Raw genomic sequence first — 16925 nt, forward strand, 5'->3', positions numbered from 1 at the left:
AGTCTTCATCCAGGTGGCATCTTTTATCTTCATCCTTCTGGCGCGGAGCGAGTCCATCTTCAATCCAGCCGACACGGAGCATCCTCTTCCAACGAAGTCCACCAGACGAATGAAGGTTCCATTAAATTATGTCATCCAAGATGGCGTCCCTTGAATTCCGATTGGCTGATAGGATTCTATTAGCCAATCGGAATTAAGGTATGAAAACCTTATTGGAACAGCCAATAGAATGCGAGCTCAATCCTATTGGCTGATTGGATCAGCCAATAGGATTGAACTTCAATTCTATTGGCTGATTGCATCAGCCAATAGGATTTTTCCTACCTTAATTCCGATTGGCTGATACAATCCTATCAGACAATCTTTTATTAAGGGGGGATTGGGTGGGTTTTAGAGTAGGGTTGGGTGTGTGGGTGGTGGGTTTTAATGTTGGGGGGGTATTGTATTTTTTTTTACAGGTAAAAGAGCTGATTACTTTTGGGCAATGCCCCGCAAAAAGCCCTTTTAAGGGCTATTTGTAATTTAGTATAGGGTAGGGAATTTTTTTTTTTTGGGGGGGGGCTTTTTTATTGTATTAGGAGGATTAGATTAGGTGTAATTAGTTTAAAAAACTTGTAATTATTTTTTTATTTTCTGTAATTTAGTGTTTGTTGTTTTTTGTACTTTAATTTATTTAATTTAATTGTATTTAATTGTAGTTAGTTTAGGTAATTAATTTAATTGTAGTGTAGTGTTAGATGTAATTGTAACTTAGGTTAGGGTTTATTTTACAGGTAAATTTGTATTTATTTTAGCTAGGTAGTTATTAAATAGTTAATAACTATTTAATAACTATTGTACCTAGTTAAAATAAATACAAAGTTGCCTGTAAAATAAAAATAAACCCTAAGCTAGCTACAATGTAACTATTAGTTATATTGTAGCTAGCTTAGGGTTTATTTTATAGGTAAGTATTTAGTTTTCAATAAGAATAATTTATTTAATGATAGGAATATTTATTTAGATTTATTTAAATGATATTATGATATTTAAGTTAGGGGTTGTTAGGGTTAGACTTAGGTTTAGGGGTTAATAACTTTATTATAGTGGCGGCGTTGGGGGCGGCAGATTAGGGGTTAATAATTGTAGTTAGGTTGTGGCGACATTGGGGGTGGCAGATTAGGGGTTAATAAATATAATGTAGGTGTCAGCGATGTTAGGGGCATCAGATTAGGGGTTCATAAGTATAATGTAGGTGGCGGCGGTGTCCGGAGCGGCAGATTAGGGGTTAATAATATAATGTAAGTGTCGGCGATGTTGGGGGCGGCATATTAGTGGTTAATAAGTGTAAGATTAGGGTTGTTTAGACTCAGGCTTCATGTTAGGGTGTTAGGTGTAGACGTAAAATGTATTTCCCCATAGGAAACAATGGGGCTGCGTTAAGAGCTGAACGCTGCTTTTTTGCAGGTGTTAGGTTTTTTTTCAGCCGTCTCAGCCCAATTATTTCCTATGGGGAAATCGTGCACAAGCACGTACAAGCACGTTTAGCCAGCTTACCGCTACCATAAGCAGAGCTGGTATTGAGGTGAGATGTGGAGCTAAATTTTCCTCAACGCTCACTTTTCTGAGGCTAATGCCGGCTTGCAGAAAACTTGTAATACCAGCGCTGTCTTAAGTGAGCATTGAGAAAAAAAGGAGCGTTAGCACCACACAGCCTTACCGACAAGAACTCGTAATCTAGCCGAGTGTATTTATTTATTTATTTTTATATATATATATATATATATACATACACAAAACACGGAAGGGGTCTGCACTCTCAGACTGGACTGGGTACACATGCTATGGCCCTGCAACATGCACAGCCCTGGGTGCTCAATAGCACTCACATGTAGCAGCACCATCCCCATAGTCCCAGACAGTTAACCCCAGACAGATCTGGGTGCAAGGCCCATAGGGAAAATTACAAAACAAATGAATAATTTTATATATATATATATATACACACACTTACCATAATTGTTAGAGGTGATACTGGGACCACCTGGTGCGGTGTCAGTGGGGGCGTGGTCAAGGGCACTGTATTTCAGCATTAGCGCCTATCTTCACTATCTATTTTGCCTCCGCCTGGGGGTTTACTTAGGGTGGTTGCAAGAGTATTGGTGGGGCGCCCCCCAGACAGAGGCAAAAACAAATAGTGAAAATGGGAGAGTCACCGGAAGTGACGTAATTGGAGATTTCAATGACTTGGAGTTTTCGACAGAACACTGGTACTTTTAAAGTAGTAGCTTTTATGTGTGTAATATTTTGTGAAAACTCTACCCTTCCTCAGTCAAACAACAAGTGAATCCCACAGTTTAAATAGACCATAACACCACCCCTAGTGAAAAAGGCACCATTAAGTTGTCATGGCAACCCATACACAGCATGAGCAAATACATCATTAATCTAAATCTCAAATTCTAAATAATGCAAAACATCAAGCATAATTACCAATTTCATAAAAAAGTGAAAAACATATGCATCACACAATTTAATATCTGCAGTGTAATATGTGTTTTATGTGTCTAATTAAGGAACAGAACTGGATACTGATAGGGCATAAATACAACATAGAATTAAGTAAAAAAAAAAAATACCTGCTAAATTCCTAGAAAAATAAACAAAGTAGCACTACAAAATTAAAAAAACTCTATGCTGCTCACTCAGCCTGTATTACTAAATGTGAACTTTGAAGGGCATGAACGTTAATCTAAGCAGGACTGTATGTAACAAAGTATCAGCATCCAACTATGCTGGAGAGCCACAGCCACAGACTCACAGTCCGGTTATTTTGAATAATGTGTCCGGGTTTAAGTCGGTCTAAAACCCAGACACATGATTCGAAACCCGGAGGTGGCAACTCCACTGGGACAGAATAAACAATCGGGTGGGACACTGGGACAGCGCCTTCAAAAAGGGACAATTCCAGTCAAACTGGGACATCTGTTAAATAAATATAAATATATATATATATATATATATATATATATATATATATATATATATATATATATATATATATGTAGTTCTGGGTTCACTCACTGTACTGGTGAATTGCCTGGGTGCTCTCTATGGTAGATAGGTAGACATTTCAAAGAAAGAAGAGGCACTCTCAGGACTTAATTAACAATATCTTTATTAGTATTTCATCAACAAGGTTTAGTCAACGTTTTGGTCCTCACAGGGACCTTTGTCAAGACTGTTTCGTAATCAATATACATGGAATATAACAAAATATAAAGTACATTTAAAAAAGGACATATATATAATTTTTATAGAGGCAGTCAACAACTTGTAACTACAAGACATTTCTGCTATGTTTCTGTAGAACATAACAGCCATGGTTTAATGGTTTTAAAACAAATTAATTCAACCCACCATTTGCTTATTTGGACGAGTCAATTTGGGTTTTAGTCTACAGATAAGGCTAGAAATAGTACATTGTTTTGAAACTATCATCTGATAAAGCCAATTAAGTATAGATATGTAGCAGAGCTAGCCTTGATAAGTAAGCAGGATGCTTTTCTGTGAATTACAAACAATTAGCTGTCTCTGTGACAGCGCAGCTGTATACAATTACTTGCCTGCAGTTTACTGCAGTCAGTATTATCACTTCCCCTAATTTTAGTCCAATAAGGAGTAAGGGATTCCTTGTTCACATATAGCTGCCTTATGTGTTCTCTCTCAGCGCTGTGGCTTGTATATATATTTTGTGTAAAGCTGTTTCATGATGCATACTACACATTTTACAATCTCAATGTATTTCCTTTAACTAATGCACATGCCAGATTACCAGTTACCAGTTACCAGATACCATCATGCAAAGACTGAAAGGAAACCAGGTGTCAGACCAGCAAGACATAATGATACACATAAGTGCAGTGTTCTCACATAGTGCTTAAAGGCAGGAAGGAAGAGTCATAAAACGACCTGACATTTGAGAGTTCACTCTGTTTCAATCAACGTTTGGTTTCTTAGAAAATAATGATCAATGATCATCCAAAGTTTTCTTTTTATATGTAGCAAGTGGGGCTTCTAGGGGCTAAAGCCCAAAGTGTTCTATAGGAGAGAACTTCAGCTGCCGCCTTCAGGACTCTCTGGATTTTCAGGATTTCACTGTGCCCAGGGCAGCACAAACACTATATACACCACTGATCATATTCCATACAAAGTATCTAACAAAGTATGATTATAAACAAAGTACACTCTATGGGGAATAACCAATACAGGACTCAAGAATAAAAAAAAATCCATTTGTGGGCAGTTTTTAACCTACCTATGTGACTCCTTGAACCATTATTTTTTTCTTTATTGTAAGATATAGATTTACACAAACCCAGCCCAGAATGCTCAAACCTTGACCAGTTCATCAAATTATTACCCTGGATTGAGTAGGGAACGTTGTTCCATAGAAGTAGGAATACAAAAAAACGTGCTTGTGCCTTCATTAGTAAACTCACGATAAAAAATGTTCAATACAGTTTCAATAATGTAAACGCAAGCAGATTTTCCGCAATAATAGCTGAGGTCTTGCTGCAAGCAGCAACAACATGTTATTAGACCCTCCCTCCTGCAGGGTTTCTAAAATAGAACGGTCTCGATGCTGGTGGCAAGACTGCATTATTGAGAAAACAATCCCCATATAGGCGTTAACAAACAATAGCTGTAAATATTTTAAAAATCAATTCTTGCAAAAGTTGAAAATCAACTATATAGTGATAGAAAATGGTGCCCAGTCTGCCCATCCTGACAATATAAATTATGCATTCAGATGGTTTAGATTTAAAAGATGCCAACTTTGTTAGTAACAGTAATAACAGTATGAATGTGACTTACACTCAAATATTAAAATAAAAAAAAATAAAAAACACGCCATTGGTAGATGTTGGGGTCCTGAAGTGACAATAGAAGTATGCCCATCATGCCAAGATGACTATGGTTTTCATATAGTTAATATGCTTCTAAAAAAATTAATCTAAAACTGAAGAGAAACTAACACAAGTTTCTCTTGTCTCTGTTGCTCTCGAGGTGTCTGAGAAAGTTTCATTTCTCTATGGAGTTTTTTTTTTTTTTTTTTTTTTTAAGGACCATTGCATAATCAACTAATGCATAGTAAAAAGACAATGCAAAAGCACTTAGTCTGAATTTACAATAATTTTTTGTACAAAGTTTAAAGCTTCAATTTTTCTTCCATTTTTATCATGTGACAGCAGTTCGCCAATCACAAAGTGCATATATCTATTCAATGTGAATTATTGTGCAGTAGGAGCTGGTGCCTCAGATAGTGTGCATATAAAAAGATTGTGCTCGTTTTGATAAAAGAAGTGAATTGGAAAGTTGTTTAGAATTGCATACACTATACATTAACACACTTGAGAAAGAGAAAAGACCAGAACCAAATAGCCAGTGCTAGTCAGGATTATTTCGTTCAGGTAGGAGACATCACATATGTACAGCTCCTTCTATCTGATGCGTTTCGCACATGCGTACATGCGCTTCCTCAGAGATAGTTACCTGGTGTCACAGGTGAGCCTAAATAGCATGTGTTGACCAATAGGAGAAGACCCAAATCCATCTGGAGGATGAAAAAAATGTTAAGTAGGCTCACTTGTGGCAAACAGGTAAATTTTTTTCATCATCATAACAGATGACAAGATGACATAGAATAGAATAAAAACGGCTAATACCAAGCAAGTACAGCCTACATTAACAATGTTACATTAAATACAGACTTAGCTAGATAACAAATAGTTTCTAACTATAACTTGTTTATCATTGTGTAACTATAACATACTTGGTAATGGGCTTTTATATTAGATAAATACATAAAAAAAAACTATACACTATCAACCTAATTCTCTTTTTAATCATTCATTTTGTGTTAGCTTTGCCAAGATACTCAAGCAGACAAGCTTAACCAATTGTAAGAATGTACAAAATGCCCTGGAAAAAAATGATGGTGGTAATTATAGTAAGCTCAAACAGCTTCTTACTGCTTACCCATCAGGTAACAATACAACAATACAAACAGCAGAATTTTACATTCACTACAATATAATTCATATTGCAACATTATCATATATAAGATAATTGCTATACGGCTATATATACACACACATTACTATGTTGGTTCGAGGAACTAAACAGGGTATATCCAACTGTCAAATTCAAAGTCACCTACGATCGTCAAACAGTGGACTTCTTGGATATAAGGATTATCAATCTAGACAATACCCTCATCACGACCCTCTATAGCAAACCCACTGATAAGAACTCGATCATGTGCGCTTTCAGCTGCCACCTGCCTAGCCTTAAAAGGGCATTACCTACCTTTCAGTTCAAGAGGGTAGCCAGGAACAACACATATGGGCACTTGAGACATGCAAATGTCTTAAATGGAAACTAAATTCCGCCGGAGGCGTTATCAGAAGGATACACTGAAGAAGAGTAGAGCATCTGCTGAAAAAGAGACGCAACAGGAACTACGATTTGGTACAAAGCTAATTGAAAAAGAAAACAAACTAACCTTTACTATCACCTACACTATGGGGAAAGAGGGGATTGTGGAAACCCTAAGAAACAACTGGACCTTGCTCACTACAGACAAGTATCTACCCTTTAAAAACATTTCACCACCTAGAATTGGATACCGTAAAGCCAGATCACTCAGGGACCAATTGATAAAAACGGACCCTAGGGGATGCTACATTAGTGATACCTGGTTGAAAGTAAAACCAGGTTGCTTTCGATGCCTGGGATGTACTACCTGTGGGAACCTTACCACAGGTACTTACTTCAGCCACCCATATTCCACAAGAAAGTTCAAAATCCAACACAGAGTGAACTGCAACACAAAATACATAGTCTATCTCCTACACTGTGTATGAGGGATGTTTTACGTGGGCAAGACGGTGGATGACCTAAGGACTAGAATGGCAAACCACCGTTCTGCCATACGGTCTGCTATCGATAAAGGAACATCAGATCAACCCATGGCCTGAAACTTTGTTGAGGCGGGACACAAAGTGACAGACCTAAAATACATTATCATTGATCATATTCCCCCACCCCCACAAGGAGGTAATAGAGCCAGAACTTTCCTACAAAGAGAATCTAGATGGATTTTCAACTTAGGGACCCCCAGGGGACTAAATGTGCATCTTGACTGGCACTGTTGCCTATAGATTACTATATTAATATCAGACTGAGATTATGCACAGTTTGTGCTCATCTAGATTTTATTAGTAATACAATGCTAGAATAGTACTAATGTTATAGTAGTAGAGAGGGTAATTTAAAATTTGTTCCATAATGTAAATATTTTTTTCATTTTCTTATATTTGGCTCTGGTTTGTGCTCCTATGCTACGTCTCTTAAACCTTGCATAGCACTGTAGTTTTTAATACCTAGCCGGTACCATATTATTACTATGAGATCTATCATGAGATTGTGACATATTACTATGAGTGGTAATCTGTATTATATTATTGTGAGATCCATTATTATAAGATGCATTAATTACTAAGTGATATAGCAAGCCATATGTGAGATAGTACATTGTTAGATATAGGGTTGATATCTCCTATTTTGTCCTCATATTTTCACATAAGGTCCGTGACTGTCAGCACTGTTTATGTTTTTAGATATGCACGCAAAGCTCCCGGCCAGGGTCACGTGACGTCTGGCAACTTCTGGGATGCGGCAGTGAACGCCGCATTGGTGTTTGAACTGCAGGGATATAAGGTGGTGAGTTTTCACTTGTTTTGAAAATGGGGGAAACCCCCGAAACGTTAATAAATACTTTGTATTTTAAGGACAAAGACCCTGTGAGTGACTTCCTTTCAACTAAAGGTGTATTTATTGCTGAAGTGCACCTGGGGCAGGAAAGGCTTACTAACCATGTTTCTTTAACAGGAGTGCTCCTACCACTGCCTATATTATCTCTATCTCTCTCTCTCTCTCTCTATATATATATATATATATATATATATATATATATATATATATATATATATATATATATATATATATATATATATATATATATATATACTGGTGGGACCAGCTTTTATCTTTGACACTACTGACTTTGGTTGGGTTTAGACCGTAGTGTAAAGAGAGATGGGGGTATAATTTCATTATTGGACTCAAAGAGCACAATGACCTTATGCCGGTTACTCAAAATTTTAGTGTGTTGCTCTATTGTTAATGTAATCATTCTACTAATGTGCATGTCAATACAATTAAAAATAACCACCCTTTTAAATTTGCTGCCTTACAACATTATTTTACCAGACTTTGCAGTTATATATATATATATATATATATATATATATATATATATATATACATACACACACACACACACACACACACACATACATACACACACACAGTATTGAGAATTATTGGTTTAATATAATGCTTTCCAACTCTGCATACATTTATTTCCGATTGAAACAAAAAAACATAACCGTAATTACTATCCGGCGCTACTTACCCTTACAAAGTTGTCGGGAAATAGACCTCTTCTGCCCCTCAGCTCCCCTTCCCACCAACCACCATCTTCCTTCTTTATTTTGGTGATGATCTCACCGGCTGTTATGGTCAACTCGTCATCATGTTGAGCCTTGTAGTCAAATTCCACTATTGCATCCACTGAATAAACAAACATACACAAAGAAAGAAATTACTGGGAGCTAGTTAAAATATGAAGGTCTTCAAAACAGAGATAGGAAAGCTTTGTGAAATAAATGTAATAAGCCCGCATAATTAATGAGAACATATTGTATAGTTTGATGTAATCTAAAATCAATATGGCCACTAGAGAGACAAATGTATAAAATTATAGAATTTATTATATTTTATGTAAAACCGTACAAGTATTATTTTGATAACACAAAGCATTTTAATAGACATTAAAATGGCATAAAACTCATAATTAATTTCCACATAAAACAGTTTCAGTTTGATAAAAATGTTGGAATGTGCTTTCATTATTTATTTTGCACCCTTTTCCTGTAATTTAAATAATTTAAAGGACCAGTAAATACAGTAGATTTGCATAATCAACAAATTCATGATAAAACGACAATGCAATTGCACTTAGTCTGAACTTCAAATGAGTAGTAGGTTTTTTTTCTGACAATGTGGATCCCCTAATGTGTTCAGCTAACTCCCAGTAATGCATTGCTGTTCCTTCAACAAAGGATAAAAATAGAATTAATCAAATTTGGTCAAAGAAATGCAATGGATTTTTTTTTAAATTGTATGCTATAGCTGAATCATGAAATAAAAATTTGAGATTTCATGTTCCTTTAAGTATTTATCTAATGAGTGCAAATGTATTGTAATAAAAAAATATACCAGTCTTTAAAAATAATGTGCACTTCATCAAATCGATATTTGGATTTTTATTTTATTTTTTACTTGGAAAATGTTTAATATCAAAGATCATTGATGTGGTAAAAATAATAATACTGGTTCACAAAAGTGAATTTGTCTAAAATAGATACAAGCTTTTTTCTTCTGTCACCAGTGGATACATTCAGTAATTATATTAGTAATGTTTTTTTTTAGAAAGGTAAGTGCCCCTAAGCAGTACTTACACATGGACCACAAACATACATTGGATCCTCAGAAAGGGAACATGAACGTTGTGTTTTGTTAATGGGGAGAGAATAAAAATAGGAAATTGAAAACTGCATAAAAAAACAACATATTGCCATCCCAAAATGGGGAAATTGCTGTGTAGGAATACACCTCCTAGAGATAGGTTACACAAAATTAAGGAATAAACTATGAGGTTGGAACAAGAGCTACTAAGTAAAATGAGATTAAAAAAACACACACACACTTAAAAAATACTGAAGGAAGCTAGAGCTTATTTTAATGTATTTTTTATAACAAATGTGCAGTTAAAATATACTGTATGTGCATTAAATGCCTTTACAAACCATCATAATTGTAACAGCAAGCCCTTAAAAAGACATTATAATTTATTTTATCATACATATGCCTTGCGTATGCTCAATGAGTATTTCCATCTAACCGTCAATGAGCCTCAGTAGAAAGTCTTATTAACCAATGCACATTATCAAAAAGTACTTATCAGCCAATGAGTAATAGTGGGAAGTTCTATTAGCCAATGAGCTTTAGTAGAAAGTACTTATCAGCCAATGAGTAATAGCGGTAAGTTCTAATAGCCAATGAGCTTTAGTAGAAAGTACTTATCAGCCAATGAGTAATAGCGGGAAGTTCTATTAGCCAATGAGCTTTAGTAGAAAGTACTTATCAGTCAATGAGTAATAGCGGGAAGTTCTATTAGCCAATGAGCTTTAGTATAAAGTACTTATCAGTCAATAAGCAAATGAAGATAGTCCTATATGCAAACGAGCATTAGCAGAAAGTACACAACTTATACTGCTGTATTCGTTTAAGTATACACTGAAACAGCCTTAACTTCAGATTTTTTTAGACAAATATGTTTAAAACCTGAGTTATATTATTTTCTATATTACACCATCTAACAATTAATAATATTTGTTATCATAGAAAAAAAATGCTTACATACATATGTACAATGATACATTCTGAAAAGTTTAGACATTGTGCAGAATAAAATATCTAAACCAGGTTTCTTAGAATTTGAATATCTGCAATACAAGGACTAAAATTCTATATTGCTAATAATTAGTTTGTTTTATGTATTTAATGGAGAAAAAAGGTGAAAGGTGCTCTACATTTTTTACTAAAATAACTATACCTTACTTAACTCCTTAACTAGAATCTGTGCACATTTACTAGTAACAAGGTCCTGGGCTCTAAAGAGAAACAGTACTATAAAATATTGTAACTTTTAATGTGCTCTCGATGATCCATTGTACCTGCTGGAGTGTAGTAAAATGTTTGCAAATGGCTCCTTTACGATTATTTTGTCATTTGGAATAGCTGTTTTTAAAGTTGAAACTTCCACTAAAAATGTTCAGTACTGTTGTAATGGCTACAGAAAACCTATATAAACAATAGGCATCAGAAAAACTCAACCTCCCAGTGGGAGAGAGAGCTCAGGGCCTTTTAAAGGGTGTTTCTGTAAACCAATTGCTAAAAACATGCCTGAAAGATACAGCTGCTTAGTGGCCGATTCTGAGCTCAGTTTATATTTTATTTCCGTTTATGTTTGACTGTAAAACTTTGGGAAAAAATTATGTAATAATTTCTATTATCATAATATATATATGTGTATATGTGTGTGTTTATATCATTTTACAGGGATTCAGTTACACTATTTTATGTCCTAAGTGGGAAAGTTCCTTTCATTTGTACAACATTCCTTATATAATGATTTCTGTTTACAGCATGTGTGGTTTTTTTATGTGGAAAGGATAAATTAAACGCCTGTTTTATCATATGGATGGATATCCAATGCTAGGCTGCTGGCCCTTATCTTATGAAGAGGTACTCACGACTGCTTTATATCCAATTACCTACAATATTGCCTAGTCTAGATAAGAGGTTTCTGTCATGTATCCAATATAATCAGATTTATGGAGCAACTGAAACACATAATGCTGAACCTAACTGATAATTACACCATAAAAACATGCACATTTTTCAGTGATGTTAAACAACTAAAAGCTATTACCCTTTATGGTCACTTAATAAAGAAAACAGGATACATGAGAAACAGCTCATAACAATGTATATAATAAAACCACACATTTCTTTTTTGTCAGGTTTTTAAAGGTGTACCATTATTTAATTTTTTTATGTACCAAAAATATATTATCATTGTAATAATGAAGATTTTTTAATTAAAGGGACAGTGTACAAAAAAACATAATTTATATTTACCTGATAATTTCAATATTTCATGGTGGCGAGAGTCCACAATCTGTTACATATGGGAATAACATTCCTACTACTAGAAGGAGGCAAAGTCTCCAAAACCCCAAGAGCCCTAAAAAAAAACTTACCACCTCACACTTACCTTTGTCCAGTGCTTTCCAAACTGTGTGTCGTGACACATTAGTGTGTCGGCAGCAGTGTGTAGGTGTGTCCCTGATTCAACACATTTTTTTTCTACATTTTTTTTTTGGTTTCCGACTTTCCGGTTGCTTGCTACGCATATCACATGGTTGACTCGTGATTGATACCTAGTGGGTCACAGATCATCTTAACCTATTGGGGCAGCTCAGTGGGAACTGAAACTATTCCCATTGGCTGCTTTGGCTGCACATTGGCTCCTGACTGCACGTGTAGTCTCCTCAATCGGCTTGTGACTGCATGTGTAGTCAGTGAGTGGGATAGCAGTGTGTTTGCATTGCGGGCAGTAGTCAATGCAACTCGCAGAGCTCTGAGGGTGGCAACTTAAATGCTGAGCAGAAGTCAAAGTGTTTATTTTCTGCAGCTAGCTCCCAGTAGTGCATTGCTACTCCTGCTCTTGATATAAGGATAGAAAGTGGAAGCTTAAAAAAACTTGATGATGAAATGCGAGTGTCTTTATCTAATATTCCACTAAATATTCAGAAACTGTGTTTATCCCATCAACCTCATATATCCCATTAAAATAGTAAGTAGCTATTGGTGTTATTAAACTTGTTTTTAATTCTTGTGCATACATACTGTTACTTGTTAATACATTACTTATGTATGTGTCTGTATCTCTTAAAACAAGTTAGTTTAACCTCCTCTTTGCTAGTACAACTGAATTACTGTGTCGCAAAATTATGTAGGTCTAAAAAGTGTGTCACCAACATGAAAAGTTAGACTGCCTTAGTCTAACGTATAGCCAAGTAGTGAGGTTAAAAAGACATAAGAGCCAAAAAGGAGCAGGGGAAAAACAGCTTTTTTTCACTGAGAAATGAAATCCAAACTCCAAAAGAAGAAAATCTGTTATAATAAACTAAAAAAAAAAAAAACAGGCATAATCAGTAAAGTGAGACAACTGCCTAGACATCCTTTTTTACCAAAGGCTGCTTCAGAGGAATCAAAAACATCAAAATCGTAAATTTTAGTAAAGGTATGCAGAGATGACCAAGTGGCTGACTTGCAAATTTGATCAACTGAAGCCTCATTCTTGAAAACCCAAGAAGTGGCAACTGACCTAGTAGAATTAGCCATAATCCGCTTTGGTGGAGGGTGACCCACCTCCAAATAAGCCTTGTGAATCAAAAGTTTTGATTCAGAGGTTAAATAAATAGCAGAGCCTTATTCTGGTGGAATATCCGATAAGGAGACTCACAAAAGAGAGAACAAACAATACAAAAAGGATAAGAGAGACAACCCTTTCCAAGAAAGTAGTCTAATGTCCATGTATAGGCTCAAAAGGAACAGCCTGCAAAACCCTTTAACACTAGGTTAAAACTCTTAGAAGGAAAAATAGGTTTGATAATAGGTTTAATTCAGACCAGGGCCTGAGCAAAAATAATAAGTAATATCAGTAAAGCTGGCAATCTTCCGAGAAATAAAATGAACGAGCAGATATCTGCTCTGTCAGGTAATTGACAGATACATCCTTATCTAAAACATCCTGTAAAAACTGAAGAATCCATAGGATTCTACAAGAATGTCAGGAAAAGTATGATCTATACATTGTAAGTTTTCCAAACTTTGTGATAAATTTTGTTTTGTGAGAAACATCTATGTCTCAGAACTAAGCGTTCAATTTCCATGCCAATAGGTTTTAGAGACTAGAAATCAAAATGGAAAAAAAGGACCTTTAGACAAAAGTTCTGACTGCAAAAAAAAAAGAGGTCAAGGCTAGGGTTGCCACCTGCCCCGGTATCACCGGGACAGCCCTGGAATCAGGAGGAGTGTCCCGGGTCATCCTCTGAATGTCCCGGACTCCTCCTACATGTGGTGCATTGGTCTGCCATCTGGCCTGTAATTTACCTTCTCAGCAAGTAAAATACAGCCCAGGGGAGGAAGAGGTGATGTGAGTGTGAGTCGGGTGGAGTGGGCGGGCCAACTCCAGGGCAGCAGGCACACGTTACTGTTGCAGCAACAGGAATTGGGCTTGGTTTAAGCCGCATCCTCCTGGGTTGTACAGCCTGCTGGCTACATGCAGCATGACGCACACTACTACTGCTGCCTTTTTCTTAGGCCTTCTCTGCAGGCTGCGGCAAGCCGGCAATGCATACGGATAGCAGAGCGTGTGCTGCCTCACTGCTGGACTCCCAGGAGGATGCTGCTGCCCCACACAGTGACACACACTGTGGCTGTAATAAGGTGACAGGCGCCTCTGACACACCTAGTGCTTATATATATTATTATATAATATATATATATATATATATATATATATATATATATATTGTATATAATATAAATATATATATATATATATAATATATATAAAACACACACACATATATATATATATTTAATTTCATATTGAATTTGAGGCCGCACTAAGCCATACCCCAAGCCATGCCCTGAGACACACCCTTTCCACCACCATTTAAAAAGTGTCCAGAAATATTCTGGGCAAAAGGTGGCAACCCTAGTCAAGGCGGATAACTGGACATTTAAACCAGATACGCATACCAAATCCTGTAATGTCTTGTCTGGGGCAATCAGGATTACAAATGACTTTTCTAGTTTTATCTTGAAAAACCATAGGAGAAAACAGATAAGCAGGTTAAAATGACCAAGGAACTATTTTTGGAGGTGGGAACCAATTTTTTTATCCTGTTTGTACTTATTCTAATTTTGTAAGATAAAGTAGTCTCAAGTCTGATATCGGCAGCTCCTCTTCAAATGGTCTGGGAAACCAATGCCGTCATCTCTGAAATTAATAAACAAAGGGCTCCTCATAGTGTAACTCATATTGCTTAGACTTTTCAGCCAACTGATAAGACTGGAAACAGGAGCGTTTATTCAAAAATAATTTGATCCGATTTTTACAGATATTGAAAAAAATACAAATTATTTGATTAAAAACCATTGTTAAAAAAACACTATTAAAATGGTGATGCTATGCGTTTTTAGCTCCTTTCTGAACCGTTTCTTCAGGCATAGTCTATTATTTATAACAACTCTATTTTTATATGTCACTAGCTTAAACCGTTGCTATGGAAACCATAGTTATGGCGTAGCAACAATATAAATTAAATATACAGTTCTTAATAACATATAGTGGTTACATATTATAGGATGACTAAACATGCCATTTACGTAGATACTTATAAAACATTTTAATTATCCAATAATGTTGTTATTAATATTGATGTTGCGAGTTACCGCAAGATCATTTAAATACTTGAGGGTAGATTTATCAAAATGTCAGGCTGACATGATCCGCTGTAGCGGATCATGTCCGCCCGACATCGAGAAATGCCGAAAGCATACGCTGTTGGCATTTATCCTGCACAAGCATTTCTGGTGAAATGCTTGTGCAATGCCACCCCCTGCACATTCGCGGCCAATCGGCCACTAGTAGGGGGTGTCAATCATCCCGATCGGATAGGGATGATTGCTGTCCGCCACCTCAGAGGTGGCTGATGAGTTAAGGAGCAGCGGTCTTACGACCATATACATATATATTAATATTTGTCAGGCCGCAATTTCAAATATTTGAGTGAAGAGTGCATATAAACTATAAATGGCAACAAAACAAAACCAGTGCACTATGGAAACATTTGCAGGGGTGTGCTAAAACAAAAGATATTTATACTCATGATTAGTCACATGATTTTAATCGACAAAAAGTATTACCGGATACAATCTGACGAAATAGTTGGATTAGTGATGTAGAAAAATAAACATACCCAGAAAAAGGCAAACTGCAAAAGAATAAATGCACACTATTGTATACCTGTGTTATTTGTTGCTACAATATAAAAAAAAGCAAAAGAAAAATGCAAAAAAGAAAATGTAATATAGCTTAAAAAATGAATTTCTGATGAAAACTGTGAGATACTATTAGTGGATAATGAGATAATAAAGAAAAAAACTAATACATTAAATTGCAAAAAATGCTGTAACTAAGTGATGTGTACTGGAAGCTGTGTATGAAATTGGTGAGATAAGTGAATGTTAAAAGATACAGAAGTATAAATAGTATTTAAACATAGACTGAACACTCTTGGCCAGATTACAATATATATATATATATATATATATATATATATCTTTTATTCGCATATTATTATCAAGATTGTCTACTGCCATATTTTACCAGTCTTTTTGTATGTTGATAAACATGGATCCATGTTAATGTACTAATTGAATATCCCACATAGGTACCTTTGCATATTATTTATTGTTTTAAATTTTTGTTTTATTATTGTTTTAATTGTTTTAACTGTCAACATTTATTGTCATTAATAAATACACGTGTACTACCTATTCACATCCTAGCCCACTTCTAGTTGAGGCGCTCAGGTTACATCCATATATTCTTAGAGTTCCTTATTGACAGCTAGAGGTCAAGACAGCCGGAGCATATAGGATTACACAGGTGCTAGGTATATATTCCAACAATCAGCAACTGAAGTCACATGAGGAGGTTAAACACATAGGGCTCGATTTATCAAGCAAGGACGGACAGGGGTGTACATATTTGGCCGTTTCTGCCCCAGCTCTCCTCTGGCGGGCAACAATCCGCTGCCAGAATTTAAGATTGCACAAGAGCGCTATTTTGCGGTCAAGTGCAATCCCGCCCCCTGCCCACGCACAGCCAATCACGCACGGGCAAGAGCTGTCAATCTCCCCGATCAGACGAGACCGGAGAGATTGAAATTCTCCACCTAAGAGGTGGAGAAGAGGGTAAGGAAGCAGCGATAAATCGTGACTGCAGGTTCTCTTGCAGTCATACGGAGGAGAAGGGCTTGATATATTGAGCCCATAGAGTTGCAGCATTGGTAGCTCAGAAATTGCATGATGTAACAAATTACAGCATG

At 36.0% G+C, this 16925-nt stretch overlaps 1 protein-coding gene across 2 annotated transcripts in view; it reads right to left on the bottom strand.

Moving 5' to 3' along the window:
• Nucleotides 1-16925, bottom strand: part of SH3KBP1 (SH3 domain containing kinase binding protein 1) — a 950191-nt gene that overhangs the window by 763717 nt on the left and 169549 nt on the right. For both annotated transcript variants that reach the window (XM_053706396.1, XM_053706397.1), the window contains exon 2: nucleotides 8522-8679. In XM_053706396.1, the coding sequence (XP_053562371.1) occupies nucleotides 8522-8679 (158 nt within the window). The remainder of the gene's footprint in view (nucleotides 1-8521; nucleotides 8680-16925) is intronic.

The sequence above is a fragment of the Bombina bombina genome, chromosome 3 (assembly GCF_027579735.1).
Source record: "Bombina bombina isolate aBomBom1 chromosome 3, aBomBom1.pri, whole genome shotgun sequence".
Taxonomy (NCBI): domain Eukaryota; kingdom Metazoa; phylum Chordata; class Amphibia; order Anura; family Bombinatoridae; genus Bombina; species Bombina bombina.